Here is a 15,619-nt window from a genome sequence, read left to right as displayed (position 1 = left end):
CTGCATCAGGTGTGAATGCAGACCACAAGACCAAACCAACTGAAAGAGGCCTCTTTTTTAATGCAAAAAGACCCAGATGCAATCAAACTACAGATGTAGTCACACTTACATCTTTGTGAAGAGTAGTTCTTAGGTGACAAACACTGTAGCTTAAGGTAGTCAGTGTCCATATGCTCCAGAGCTTATGAGTATACTTTGATGAAAAAATATTTTTTTGTTGTTGTTTTTTTTTCAATTTGTGGTCTCCCTAGAATTTTAAAGTAACAGTTTATTATTAATTGGCAGATATAAGGAACACAAAATATCACCACAAAATAATTTGGTTAAGTTTAAATTAATGTCTGTTATACTCTTATCTAATATTTGCGTGACTTGTGTGACATTCTAAGCTTTTGCCTGGGTTTTGAAATGTGGTCATACAGCATTTGTGGGACAATGAGAATAAATTAGACCAAAATGTAGACTGTGGTTTGCCCTGATAAATTTCTATTTTCTTCAGTACTTGGAAACTGAGGAACAAAACTCCAAGTTAGATTCATGTTTATCCACTAATCAGTCTCATGGCAAGTAAAATTCAGGCACATGCAAAAATATATTGAACTACTTCTTTAACTGAAAACAAAAAATTTGTCTTTGCTTTGTATGCAGGCCCGGAATAAGCAAACTGGGGATTTGGCTGCCATAAAGCTTATCAAAATGGAACCTGGTAAGCAGTTGTTTGTCTAAATGTCTTTCTCTGTCAGTGTGCTTTAACATAACTAACAGTAAAAATACTCAGCCACCAGTCATTTCAATATGAAATGCTCTAGTAATGGCTCAAGACTGCCAGTAAATTACATAACAAAACCATGGCCAAATCCAAAATGGCAACTTAAAGATAGCATAAAGCTAATGGCTTTTGCACTTGTTGTAGTATACGACTGGTGTTTATCAGTCCTCATACTAATAAGTGTCCTCTTACCTGCTTTTTCTTGTTCTTTTCTCTCCTCTCAGAGGATGATTTCTCAGTGATTCAGCAGGAAATCATGATGGTGAAAAGCTGTAAGCACAGCAACATCGTGGCCTACTATAGCAGCTACATCAGGTCAGAGAAGTATATCTAAGCATACTTGGATGGAGGGGAGTGGTCAGGGTTTGGGTTGTACCCCTAGAGAACCCTAGAGTTCAGTGCTTCACCCAAGGACATGAGGTCAAAACTGTGGATTGCATTTGAACTCAGTATATTCTACTATCCAGAATTTCCCTCTCCAGTGGTGGAGAACTGCATGCAGTTTAGTATCTGCTCAAATAGACTTTTCTGCTCAAAATCACCACAGTCATCTTAAAAAGGGTTTATAAGTAGGTGATGAACCTGGCATTTTAGAGCAAGGTAACTAGAGCAATAGCCCTTCTAGAACAGTCTTTCTAAATCCAATTGTTCTAGGACCTTCAAGATTTTGCTAAGCCAAGGACTGATGACCACACATAACTATTACCATGATGGGATTTGGTAGTCAGCTACTAATTGGAAGGTTGCCAGTTCAAGCCCCATTATTGCCAAGTTTCCCTTGTTGCCACTCCTGAGCAAGGCAATTAACCCTCAATTGTTCAAGCTGTATTCAGTCAGAATTGTATATTAATGCTGTAATAGTAACTATAATAAGTGGCATTGCTGTTCTTTGGTGTGTTCAGTGTTGCAGGATGCTTTATACAAATCCTTAGACTGGGAGTAAACTGATATGCCTTTTGTGTACACGGTAGGGCAAATAAACTGTGGATCTGTATGGAGTATTGTGGGGGAGGCTCCCTACAGGATATCTACCATGGTGAGTACAATCATGGCTTAGTACAATCTTTGGTGATTGTTGTTTCTCTCTCTCTCTCTCTCTCTCTCTCTCTCTCTCTCTCTCTAATACCTGTATCTGCACTTAAGTCTAAGCCTACAGGCTATGTCTAACAACTTAAAAGGCAATTACTGAACTATTTATAATGTTTGAAATAATCATTTTAACAATAATTAATAGTGCAAAATTTAAACATGTAACTGCAACATTGTCAAAATTAATAGAGATAAAACCTTTAACCCAAACAATTATTCTATTTTTCAGGCATATGAACAGTGAATATTTCAATAATGTAGATAATCCTCTCCATATTTCAATGTGCTTTCAAACACAGATCAAAACAAGTATTAAGACTGAAAAAGCAAATCCATAAAATGGGATTTTTCTGAAAACTATAGGAAATATTTTTCAGTTTAACCTAATGATTGTGTAAATTAAATATTAGAGTTGTATTTAGGTCAGAAGCAATGTTATAGGCCAATCGCTCTTTCTCTGTCCCTCTATCAGTAACTGGTCCTCTCTCAGAGCAGCAGATAGCGTACGTGTGTCGTGAGATGCTACAGGTAATCTCAAACATACTTCTTCAAACCCAGCCAAATTTCAAACAAATACCTTAGGGTGAGCTGTCTCAGAGCTATAGACCTATCAGATGAGATCAATGATGAGATATTTCAGCAAGCCAGCTCATTTAAGATTAGTTCCCCTTGTCCATATAACTATATTCAATAGGATTTGACTGGCAAAAACTGGTCTGAGGTCAACTGATTTAACTTTTTAACAGGGTTTAGATTACCTACATGGTCAAAAGAAGATACACAGAGACATAAAGGTAAATGTTAACACTGCAATTTCAATATGCATTATGAATTTTTAATTTTTGTTATTTTATTTTTATAGAATACTGTACAATACTAAAATCTAAACTTTATATATGTGCTTATCTTATTTTATTTTATTATTACTAAATTTTCTTGGAGTGCTTGCAGTCAAACAGATTTTAGGGTGGAAGTTTACTTTGATAAGGTTTTTCTGTTATAAAAATAAATCATAGAAAATAAATCACATATGTTTACTGTCTGTGACCATGAACTGTGCCACACAAATATCTTTCAGGAGATTCCAGTTAAATTATTATTTTTTTCACTGATAATCCCGTGGTAATGTACCATTTGGCAAATAATAAAAGTCATAATATTTTGGGGTTTTAAAGTGACCATGTCTGTTTCAGGGTGCAAATATCCTCCTGAATGACCAGGGTGAAGTGAAATTAGGTGAGAATGGTGGGCTGGTTGGGTTGTATTAGCCTTAGTGTGGTCTGCCACAGACATTACATGTTAAAGGGCAACAAGAGCTGTGTTCAGATTCAGACTGCTTGGCAAGAATGTATCTGAAATTAGATTTAATCTGGAATTTTCCTTTGATGCCTGAGATACAAGGAATGATCCAGAAATATTGTGTTTTCTAAACAAACATGTTTTTAAACTTATGTCCCCTTCTCTTTCTCGACTCCTAATATTTTAGCGGATTTTGGAATCTCAGCTCAGATAACTGCCACATTTGCACGTCGGATGTCCTTCATAGGGACACCATATTGGTAAGATTAACTGAGAAGGACAAAGTACTGGGAGATATTAGAAATTTTATCACTAATCTCTTAGTGTTAGTCTTCTGGATACGTGGCTTCTTATTTTAATAATATTTAAAAGATGAATCCCAATGAGGTAAAAACTTCATGGAAGATCAGTTTGTAATCTATTTACATTTACAAAATGTAATGCATGAACCTATACAGATGTGACACTGAACATGGAAAGATGAATTCTGCATTTGTCTAAAAAACACTCAACATTCACTGCATAGCTTAAGTCCAACAAAACAGTAAGAAACTTTGTTTATATGACACGGCATCTGCTAGGGAAGATACAAAATACTGGTATTAATGATAACTGTAATATTCAATAAAGAAAAAACTGACATCCTGTTAATACTATACATATGATAATATCATAAATAATCCAGAATCAGTAACTAAGGCAGATGTTAGGCTTTAGGGATCTTTTGTTTATCCATTCATCTGGTTGCCTTTTCACTATCCATTAATTAGTGTAATTGTTCTTTTCATATACATTCATACAGTTATGGTTGCATAGATAGACTCTCCACGTCCCTACATGAAAATATCATTATCATGAAATTTCATATGCTTGTATGAAAGCATTTTCATATGCTTGTAATCTTGTGGTGAAAATCTGAGATCATGACAGCCCTAGTACCTGCTTTAATCCACAGGATGGCACCAGAAGTGGCAGCAGTGGAAATCAAAGGGGGTTACAACGAGTTGTGTGACATTTGGTCTGTTGGCATCACGGCTGTTGAGCTAGCTGAATTGCAACCACCACTGTTTGATGTTCATCCACTGAGGTAATGGCATGAATGTGTGAGTCATACACACACACACACACACACACACACACACACACACACACACACACACACACACACACACACACACAAAGACACAAACACACAGACACATGCACTCTGACAGTCTTTCCTCACACTCCCACTCAGTGTCATCACATGTATGTGTAAGTACATTTCTGCACACACACACACACACACACACACACACACACACACACACACACACACAGAGGAACCTTTGTTCCACATTGTTCCGCACAAGCATTTACATCCAGACAACATGTCTGATTGATGATGCTTTGATCAACCTGCCACTTAGCCCAGCCAAACTCTGTTGTTTTTGTATTTCATCCTTCTGTTGAAGGGATATTCCTGTAAAGTGTTTCCATTCTTTCAACTTTCAATAAAATAGCACATTGGTAACAGATAACTACAAATTCTTCCAACTGGAAAATGTTTGGTTTATAGATAAATTTATGAATGTTAAAAAACAAGCAAACAAACAAATCATGAAATATGTCGTGCATTTCTGCATTTATTAGTTTCAAATACAATTTATTTTGTTGTGTTCTGTTCTAATACAGTTGCAGTATGTACAGATTAAGTCACAACTGAGCTGGAACAGCCCCTTAAATAAAAATTTACAGATGAAGGGGCAGATCATTTGAAATGATTTGAAATCATTGAATGTTTAGTATATGTTTAGTATATATTGTATATATTGTTTTACCTTTACATACATATATATACATATATATACATATATATATATATATATATATATATATATATATATATATATATATATATATATATATATATATATATATAGATGTGATGTAGATGTTTATTTTGCTGTGATGCATTTTCAGGGTGTTATTTCTCATGTCTAAAAGTGGATACCAGCCACCCAAACTCAAAGACAAATCCAAGTGGTAGGAGATGTTTTTTTTTGCTTTCATTGTAATAATTAGTGTTTAGTGAGCTTTCAGCTGTTTTTAATTTCCCTGTTATAGAAAAAGTATGGAACGATGTTTCTGTTCCCTTAATTGCTTAAAGGTTCATTAGTCAAGATTCAAGAAATACCACCACTAGTGGTTAAGAAGTTTAACACAACACTGGAATTATTTTTTTACTCAAAGAGCCACAGTGTCCAGTAATTCAATTCAATTCAATTACAGTTTTCTAGCAATATCAAAATTATGACTTCATTTTCAAGTGATGAGGTAGGCTGTTTATTAATAATACTTATTTAATAAGTTGTTAGCAAAGGTGAACCACAAGGTAGCTAAGGTAGAGTGGGAGTGCTTGCCTATATAAATGATAAGCATCTGGAGAGGGCTAAAATGCTATTCTACCCCAGCAAATAACTGATTTATTCTACTTGGCAAATTATGATGACATATCATTACATACATTTTATCTTCAGATAGACTAATCATGTTACCTAAGTACTCTACAAATGTTTCTTGCTATAGCAGTAGCATTTGGCCAGAGTGGGCATCAATCTGCCGTGTCTGGGGGTGTGATAGTGTTAGGATTTTACCCTGATATGTGTCAGGTTCACACTCAATGTCACAGTTTCCATGGCAATGCTACTATGATTATGTACTTCCTGGTTTTGTTTCCTCATGCTTCCTTGTTTTGGTTTCTTTTGGTTCCACCCCCTACTTAGTTTCATTACCTGTTATTGCTATCACCTTGTTTGTCTGTTTTTAAACCCTGTGTTTATCAGTCTTTGCAAAGTCTTGTCATATTGTGGTATGTTTCTGAGCTGTATGTTATTGTGCATATTTATTCTGGTTTACTGGATCTTCGCATGTGCCTTTGGATTACCCTCTTTGCCTGTCTCCTATCTGTTTTGGTTTACACCATTTACTGCTTTTGTGGATTATTACCTTGGGTAGAATAATGAATTATATATATGGACTACCCTTGTTCTCTAATAAACTGCATCCACCGTATTGCATTTGACTCAACCTCTGCTCGGTAATAGAGAAATTTATTATGGGCAAATCCAGAGTCATAGTCGTTAGGGTAGTCCAGGGTCAGTTTACCAACACGAAGCATACATGACAAGACCAAGGGCTAGGGTACACAAACAACTAAACACAAACCGTGGCTAGAACGAAACACATCGAGGCTTGATTAAATGAAGGCTAGAATAAACATCCAGGCTATGTTTATAGAAACGAGGGACAGGTGTGAGCAATCAAACAAGGGGCGGAAAAAACAAAAATATGGCATGGAACTAAAAGACAGGGAAAACATGGAACATGGAAGCTGGGAGGGACTAACTGTGTACCCCCCCCAATGCGTGCAACACCGGGGCGTGCACAAACAGGAACCGTTAAGACCAAAACAAACAGGAATTGGACAAGACACGAACAGGAACAGTACGGGCAAGACGCAGAGCAGGGACAGGAAACAGACAAGACACAGGAGCAGAAACAGGAGTCGAACATGGGTCATGATGAGAAACAAGCACTGGAACAGAAGACACAATAGAAGCGGACACAGAAACCGGGGCAACATGAGCAGACAGAACAGGACAAGAACCAGGAGCAGAAAGAACAGAAGAAGGCGACAGGAACAGGAGCGGGCGCAGAAGCGGGAGCAGAACCAACAGAAACTAACTGAGGACAAGAAAAGTGCTAGGAGGGAGGAAGAGGATTACAAAAACGCAAAACAGACCAGGCCAGGCACAAAGGGACAGGAACAAAAATGGACACGGGCACCGGAACGGATATACAGATGGGCAAAGGGACAGAAACAAAGGGAGACACAGGAACTGGAACAAGCACAGAAATGGGCACAGGGACAGACAACACAACAGAAGCAAAAGCAAAACCAGGAGAAGGCAAAATGGAGAAGGCAGAAACAATGGTGCAACAGGAGCAGGCAACAATGGAGGCACGCGGGTAACAGGAGACATAGGCCAAGGCAGGACGGGCAGAGAACATGAGGCCTGTGAATCAGGAGGTAGGTCTGCGGACTTGGAGGAGACTGGTAACTTGGCAGTGTCAGCCTTTCAGGGCACAGGACAGCTTCAAGGAGCAATCAGGAGAGCGATCAGGCAAAACAGAGTAGGAACAGGAGTACCACATGAAGCAGAGACCAAAATGGGGACCTAGGAACGATGAGGCAGGACAGGAAACAGAACCAGGGGACATGAACAGGAACATTTGGGACACATTGAGCAATCAAACGAGGGGCAGAGAAAACGAAACTACGGCATGGAGCTAAAATACACAAGACAGGGAAAACATGGAACATGGAAGCTGGGAGGGACTAACCATGACAAAGGTATTATACATTTACATTCCTTTCCTGGAGGAATGTAGCTGATTCTGCATCAAACTTCGTATGTAATCTAATAATTCTTTCCATTTTGGAAAAGCACTTCCAATGTTAACTCTTGTTTTATTATGTTATGTGTTGTGAAGTTTTTGGCAGCACAGCATTTTTTTTTTGTCTGTAGGTCAAGCACCTGGGGATGCAGGGAGCATATTAGATTCTGTCATGGTTTTTAATTTTTTTAGTTCTTGCTTAGTTAAACAGATGATGGTAGGAGCAATAGAGCCTTGAATAATTTCTTAATAAGTAACCAAAGCTATGTTCATACTGTGAAATAGGTGTTTATTGGCTATGTTACAGACATCTGACTAGTACTACGCAGAGCATGAAGTCAGAATGCCAGGCAGAACAGATGTGCTGTGGTTGTCCTTGAATTTATTTGCATGTGAATAAATGCACCAGCTGCATTAGATTGCTCTCCTCCTCAGGATACATGAGCATTATATGATGGCCAAACATGACAGTCTCAGAAGCTTCTACCAGCATGCTAAAACGAGGTGTGGTCACAGCAAGGAAAGCTAAGTGCTAACTCTGCTTGTACCTATTAGACATGGCTGTTTAACTCTGCACAGTTTGACTGGAGATAGCTTCACAAAGTGTGAACCTGGAGCAACTTAGAACTCCTCCACCCTGGGTGCTATCAGGAAATGTGACTGAAAATTGGAGCTGATGGGAACAAAAGTATCTGTTGTATATGACTGCAGCCAAACTCAAAAAGGGAGTTAAGTTCAAGGATGTCATTCTACTACATGCACTGGGTGTGCTTCAAGTGTACAACACACTTGAAATTCATATTGCAGAGCATGGTAAGCAAGATGTGAAAGAGATATTGGCAGCATTCAGTCTACATAAAAATATAATTTTTGAGAGATGTCAGTTTTGGTAATATGCGATGCAGATGCTCAGCATATAGACAAGTTTGTAACAGAGCTGAGATGAAGGAGTAAATATTGTGCATTTGGGGCTGCTGAGAGTGACATAATTTGGCATAAAATTGTGTTTAGCGTAACAGACAAACATATCAAAGAGAAGATGTTCAGAGAGCCACAGAATTCAAAACATCTCCAAAGCAGTTGAGATTGTCAGAGAGCAAATTAGTGTAATAGCTCCTTGGAAGAAAGAAAGTAAAGTCCACACACCACCACCACACCCACAAAGCACAAATCAAATCAAATCAAAAAAGCATGAAAGGATATGCTGCCCAACAGAAAAAGGAAAAGCATAACACAAAGTCATGTCAGACATGTGGGAAAGTGCATGGACCAAGAGAACACCCAGCTTATGGAATAAAATGCAGAGCATATGGCAAAAATAATTTTGCAAACCTGTGCATGGCAAAAGCAGTACAGACTGTACTTGTTGTGTACAGGTTGTGGATTCATTATTTTGGCAGCCTTGAATGCATTCAGATAAATGCACTGAGCACGCTACATGCACGCTACATGACGTGGTTGCATCTGGCAACCATGGACACAAAACTAGTCACTTAAGAACATATGAAAATTACTTCAGCAAGGTGTGCCTACTTGATGTGCACCACTGATCACACTGAAACAAGTTTGCTGTTCTTTATAACCAGGCAGACAGCTTCTCCAATACTGGGTGGAACAGCATGCCAAAAGCTAAAACTTTGTGGGCAGTGGTAGCTCATTGGTTAAAGTACTTGACTTGTAATTGGAGGGTTGCTGTTTCAAGCCCCACCATTGCCAAGTTGCCACTCTTGTGGCCCTGAGCAAGACCCTTAACCCTCCGTTGCTCAAGTTGTACTCAGTCATAATTGTCAGCTAAATGCTGTAAATGTAAACCTTGTTGTAAAGAACATTGAAGACATTAGATTGAGCTCACCTACAACAAAGGAGGAGCTTGTGAAGCAATACCATAAAATATTTCAAAGGTGAATTTCCAGGTGAGCATCATATTCACATTGACTCTGATGTAACTCCAGTTGTTATTGATTGCCAAAAGAGATAAATTGAGGTGGGCACTAACTAATCTAGGGCAAGTAGATCACTCCTGTCACAGCCAACAAAGAAGAATGGATCTCTATGACTTTGTCTTGACCCTCATGAGTTGAACTGAGCAATCAAGAGTTAACAATACTCTATTGCTGCTGCTGAAGATGTTCATAGCAAGCTTGCAGGGAAGAGAATATTCTCTATATTAGATTAAAAGGATGGACACTGGCAGATCCATCTAGACACACCATCATCACATTTTTGCACTTTCAACACCCCCTGGGGGCACTACACATTCAAACACATACCATTTGGGATCAAATTGGCCACTGAAGTCTTCCAACAAAAGAACAACAAGACAATATCAGATGACATGATCATTTCTGCTTCTGATGAAAAGGAATATGCAGAGATTCTATACAAGGAAATGAAAACAGCACAATAAATAAATGTGAAATTCAATGCAGTAAAGGTGCAGTAAAGTGTGAAATTCATGGGTCAAGTGATAACACTTCAAGGTGTGCAACTAGACAAAGATAAAGTGAAAGCAATTACAAATATGCCAGCTCTGTCTGATCGAAAAATAACGGCTGTAGGTATGACTAAATTCCTTGCACATTACATATCAAAGAAAGCAGCAATCACAGCACCTTTGTTGCAGCTGTTCAGAGAAGACATGGAATCTGTTTGATCTCATGAGCTTGAAGCATCACTGAACAGTCTTAAAAGGTCTTTGTCTGAGGCTACTGTGCTGAGATTCTTTGATCCTGCCAAATCAGTAATGCTACAGGCAGACACATTCAAGGATAGACTTCATGCTTGTTTTCTTCAAGAAGGTCAACCAGTTGCATATTTGAGGCCAAATACAACTATGCACAAATTGAACAAGAACTACTTGCAGTTGTGTTTGCTTGATGGAAGTTGCACCAATATGTGTTTGGTTTTCCAGTTGTGGTACAGTCAGACTACAGACCATTAGAACCCATCTTTACCTCTTTCATTAGGTCTTAAAAAGGTGCCAGTAAGGCTCCAGAGGATGTTGTTGCAGTTACAATCAGATCAAGTACACTCCTGGAAAAAAAACATGCTTATCTCGTGCCATTAAGAAGACAGAAGTGTATATGTACAAATGAAAGGGCAGTCTATGCAATGGAGGAGCGGAGAAGAGATGTATAAACAGCTTCATGAAGCAACAAGAGAGGATGACATTCAGAAAGCTGTTGGAAACACATTGCAAAGGTTGGCTGAAGCACCAAAAACAGTTCAAACCAGTGCTACTTTATTATTGGCCAATCTGAAACACCATCAAGGTCAGTGAATATATCATAAGGACAGGAGATCACATTATCATTCCAAAAGCACTAAGACCAATGATACTGCAGATCCTACATGTCACACACCAAGGTATACAGTACATAAAAGAAAGTGCACATAGGCATCTATATTGCCATGGGATGTCAGCTCAAATTGAACAAATTGTGGAGCACTGTTTTTCAGCAACATCTACCAAGAAATAAAGAGAGCCATTACTATCACACAAGCTGCCAGATGGCTCTGCTTTAAGTTGGATGTTGATATTTTTTAGCTTCAAGGCAAGTCCTTTCTACTAAGGGTGGACTACCTATCCAAATATGCAGAGGTCAACAGCCTTCTGACAAAACAGCATATACACTGATTGCAGAACTGAAAACTGTGTTTTCCATGCATGGCATCCCTAGAGAAATGAATGATAATGTTCTGTTTGCCAGTGCTGAGATGCATCAGTTTGCAAAGGGGGCATCACCTGGACTTGTTCAAGCCCAGATTAAATGGTATGGCACAAAGAATGATCCATACAGTAAAGTCCATGATGAACAAACAAAAACGGATCCTCACCTTGACATACTTGCTCGCAGGAACATTTGGTGACTGGACTGGGTCTCTCATCAGCTGAAATATTGATGGGAAGAGTTCTCAGATGCAATACTGCAGTTTCTAATGCACTGATGAAACCAAAACAAGCCCACATTACTCATGGACAGACTAGTGCAATTGCAACAGAGGTAGGCAGCATATTACAATCAACACATGCTTCTGCTATGTATGTTAGAACCAGATGCCACGACTGTGATGGCAATTCCAAAGTGATGGGCCTCAGCTCTAAAGTAACACAAGATGCAGGAGCCACAGTCATATGATGTGGTGACACTGGCAGGCCAGAGATATTTACATAATCAAAGACATTTGAGGCCTCTTAAAAGCTCCAGTGTCACACTCACAAAAGACAGTGATGACTCCAGTTATGTCTCACAGTCCAGTGAAGAACAACCACCTGATCCACAAAACCACTCTGCAGGAGCAATGTCCACTTTGAGTGACACTCCAGAGAATCACACGAGAAGTGTCAAAAGTGGTTTATCCACCTGCCATGTTCAAAGATTTTGAGATGGGCTCATGGTAAAGGCCACGTTTCAGTTTGTCATATACTGGTGCTGGTGATCCCTGATCTCAGTTAAGGACTGTACAGAGAACAAATTATATGTAGTTTATTGTGTTTGAGACAGAACTGTTCTAGAAGTGCTCTTTCAATCTTTTGTTTTTGTGTGCTAATCATCGTTGACAGGTTCCACTTCCTCTAGGCACTCGGTTCCTTGAAGGACCAGTTCAACTAGATTTTGGTGTTTTTTTGTTTTAGACACTATGCTTGGCATTGGTTTTGTTATGTTTCTTCTAGGAAAGGGGATGTAGTATATATCAGTGTAATGGAAATCTATTGGCCCAGATACAGTCATGTGACTAACATTACACAGAGCACATAGGTTTACAGGAAGAGCTGTAGTAGGAGTTCAAGCTAGCTAGAACTGATGTGCAGAAGTTGTCTTTTATTTAACGGTATGTGAATAAATGCACCAGCTACATTAAATCTCTGTTTTAACCTCCTCAGTATACATGAGCATTATGTGAGGACCAAATACGACACACACTGTGCAATAATCAGCATGGTTTTGCTGTCGTAGGCCAAATCCTATATGAATATATTTGGTTGTGAGGTAATATTGGTGATTTTGAATGCTTTAATGTCTCTTCAAAGATGGATGACTTTTGAGTTCTGGCAGTGTCAGAACTCTGTGTCAGAAAATTGACCGCAGAGTGTGACCATCCTACAATGCTTGTCTACAAGCCACAAATGAGAGTACGTCATTGGGAGATGTGAAACTTATGGCGCAGCCTCAAATACTAGCCTGCTTATTGATGACATATGTTGAACATAGTCATTTCCTATCAATCATCTGAGAATCTTTATCATACAGTCTGACTTTTAAAACACAATATTGCACAGTCTGACATAGAATTCTGACAAAGTTTTACTGCCTTCATCTTGTACAGTCCGATAAGTCACAGGCTTATAAGACCACTGAAATCTAATAGTGTAGGTCTGGCTTAATGGAAGATCAATATAAACACAAAACATGATTCCATCCCATAATGCAATTTTCCAACAGGTTTTCTTAGGGACCTAATACACATGTGCTGATGCCATTGCTAAAATAATATCTTTTTAAAATTATATTCTGCACATTTAAGTTTATTTTAATTAGTTACAAAAAAGGGGGGGGGGGGGGATTGACTAATACACCATTAAGGATCGATTTATGGTTAGAGTTATTTTGCTAGGGTTTTGGTTCAGTAACACTGGATAGTATGTTAAACCTTTTGTGTTTCATCAGGACACATGTGTTTCATAACTTTGTGAAGACTATGCTTATCAGGAACCCCAAAAAAAGGCCAAGTGCTAAAAAGATGCTTACAGTGAGTACACCCCCTCCCCCCCACACACACACCCCATCAGCACCGTAGGGCTATGACAGTGTGGGTAAAAAGGAAGATTTGCACGCTATAATTCTCTCTTTCCCTCTCTCTCTCTCTTAGCACTTGTTTGTGACTCAGCCATGTTTGAGACAAGAGTTAACTCTTGAACTGCTGGAAAAATTGAGGCATCCTGAGAAACTTAAAGAATGTATACAACCAGATGACGAAGACACTGAGGTACCTCTCCTCACACACAAACAGTTTGCACTGTTCAAACTGAATATTACTTAATGTCTAAAAGAACTGGAGTTTTGGAATCCAAATCCTGAGATAAATGTTCTTGCAATACGAAGATTCCTAACAGTAGAAATTACTGTTATAAGAACATTATATAAGAACACTAGATATTAACCAGTCATGAACACAGTCATTCTCAAGACACCCTTATGCACCACATAACAGATATCAGATTTCAGCCATTTCAGCTTATTGAGTATACTAATGGAACCGTGTATGCCTGTGAATCGACTGCCTTCTGTGTATTTGTATTATCTCACAGATGTTAGCACCAAATTCTCTCAGGAGAATTCACTCTATCAACCGCCACAACCAGGCAGAGAGAACCAACTCTGACGTCAGCTGTAAGAGCATTCCTCACAATCCTCTCTCTCTCTCTCTGTGTATTTTTTTTATTTTGCTGTATAATGGTCCATCATGCTCCTATTCTCACCTCTCTCCCTCTGTCATTCTGAATGATGTTTTCTGTTTCAGTGGATCAAATCTACACACAGAGACCAATAAACCAAAAGCAGGAGTCACCAGAGACAACAGTAAGTATGTGTCTGTGTGTGTGTGTGTGTGTGTGTGTGTGTGTGTGTGTGTGTGTGTGTGAGTGTATGGTGGTGGTTTTAATATTCTTTTAATATATTATCAATTACAGTTGATAAGGTTAATTGGTGCACCACCCTCATTAAGAGGGAAAATGTATTCATTTTAATTAATTTATTAATGATTAATAATTCAGTGTCAACCTACCAAATAACCTACTTATTTCTCACCTACCAAACATTATATCATCACCCTTGGCTAACAGATATAATAACCAAGGTATGTTTATTGAATAAGCAGAGATATTAAAAACATGCACAACAATCATTGACTAAGATTCTATTAATGACCAAGAGTGTCTGGTTCACTACACTCACTATAATAACAAGCCTAACAATGTAAACAAGCTAAATTTAACATGAACAATTTGTGATGGATACAGGTGGCTAGCTTAGCTAATAAAGAAAAGTGTAGAGAAACCCAAAGTAAGTAGATTGTTTTAAGCAACCTATGGGAGTAATCAAATGGGTAATCTACTTATTGATCAAGACCAACAAAGGAAACTTATTAATCAATAAATTTGTAATGAAAGTATGCCTACAGTCTAATAGGAGGCTCAGGAGAGAATGCTGTTGTGAACAGTGAAGTGGGGGTAACGCGTGTAGGTAAAGCAGGATGCGGGAAGGAGTCACATTGAACAGGAACATACATTTATTCTTACACATAACATTTAGACCTAGCTCTCTGGGTCAAACACTGACAACAGTAACATGTAAATGATTACTTTTATACATGCAGACTCACAACACACAACGAGGAGCAGGTGTGGAACACGGAGGGTGTGGCCATACCGATGAACACACACACACACACACACACACACACACACACACACACACACACACACACACACACAGACACACACAGGGTGACGTTTCGGAGGAGGGGCCGTATTGTGACAGTGGGGAACTAATTAGGAGTGATAATGCTGTGTCACAGGTTAGGGGTAAAAATTATACTCATCTAATCTGATTAATAAATACTCATGGTAATATTGATACCAACTGGTAATGAGAGAAATGTCGCTGGCGGTTGACCCCATTAAACCGTTTGGAGATGCATGTGTATGTTACAGTGGATTGTCCAGATAGCTTGGAGAGAGCGAGGGAGAGTCAATTTAACTTCAGCATGCTAGGTTAATTTGCTAGAAGTTAAGGTCAGTCCAACTGCCCAAATGATAGTGAAAGTAGCGTCTTTTCTGTGAAATGACTTTAAGAAAGCTCACTGTTCCTTGAAGTTGTTCGAGTGACACTGATATTATCTAATGATGATGAGGAGACCAGGATTCTTAGACCAAGGAATTGGACCTTCTGAGCTCGCTTGAGTGAGAGCCATATAGGACTTTGTGGGCAGCCAATTTCAGAGGTATTAGTTGTTTCATAA

The 15,619-nt window shown here is 38.7% G+C and overlaps 1 protein-coding gene across 2 annotated transcripts in view; it reads left to right on the top strand.

Moving 5' to 3' along the window:
- LOC113585450 (mitogen-activated protein kinase kinase kinase kinase 5-like) overlaps positions 1–15,619 on the top strand; it is a 52,140-nt gene that overhangs the window by 8,440 nt on the left and 28,081 nt on the right. For both annotated transcript variants that reach the window (XM_027022950.2, XM_027022949.2), the window contains exons 2-14: positions 649–706; positions 994–1,084; positions 1,741–1,805; positions 2,331–2,386; positions 2,605–2,652; positions 3,052–3,094; positions 3,345–3,417; positions 4,113–4,244; positions 5,120–5,182; positions 13,267–13,348; positions 13,469–13,585; positions 13,908–13,989; positions 14,120–14,178. In XM_027022950.2, coding sequence (XP_026878751.2) covers positions 649–706; positions 994–1,084; positions 1,741–1,805; positions 2,331–2,386; positions 2,605–2,652; positions 3,052–3,094; positions 3,345–3,417; positions 4,113–4,244; positions 5,120–5,182; positions 13,267–13,348; positions 13,469–13,585; positions 13,908–13,989; positions 14,120–14,178 — 969 coding nt within the window. The remainder of the gene's footprint in view (positions 1–648; positions 707–993; positions 1,085–1,740; positions 1,806–2,330; positions 2,387–2,604; positions 2,653–3,051; positions 3,095–3,344; positions 3,418–4,112; positions 4,245–5,119; positions 5,183–13,266; positions 13,349–13,468; positions 13,586–13,907; positions 13,990–14,119; positions 14,179–15,619) is intronic.

This window comes from Electrophorus electricus, chromosome 15, assembly GCF_013358815.1.
Source record: "Electrophorus electricus isolate fEleEle1 chromosome 15, fEleEle1.pri, whole genome shotgun sequence".
Lineage (NCBI taxonomy): Eukaryota > Metazoa > Chordata > Actinopteri > Gymnotiformes > Gymnotidae > Electrophorus > Electrophorus electricus.
Note: the sequence above shows the minus strand (reverse complement) of the source record. Positions and strands in the feature narration are given on the sequence as shown.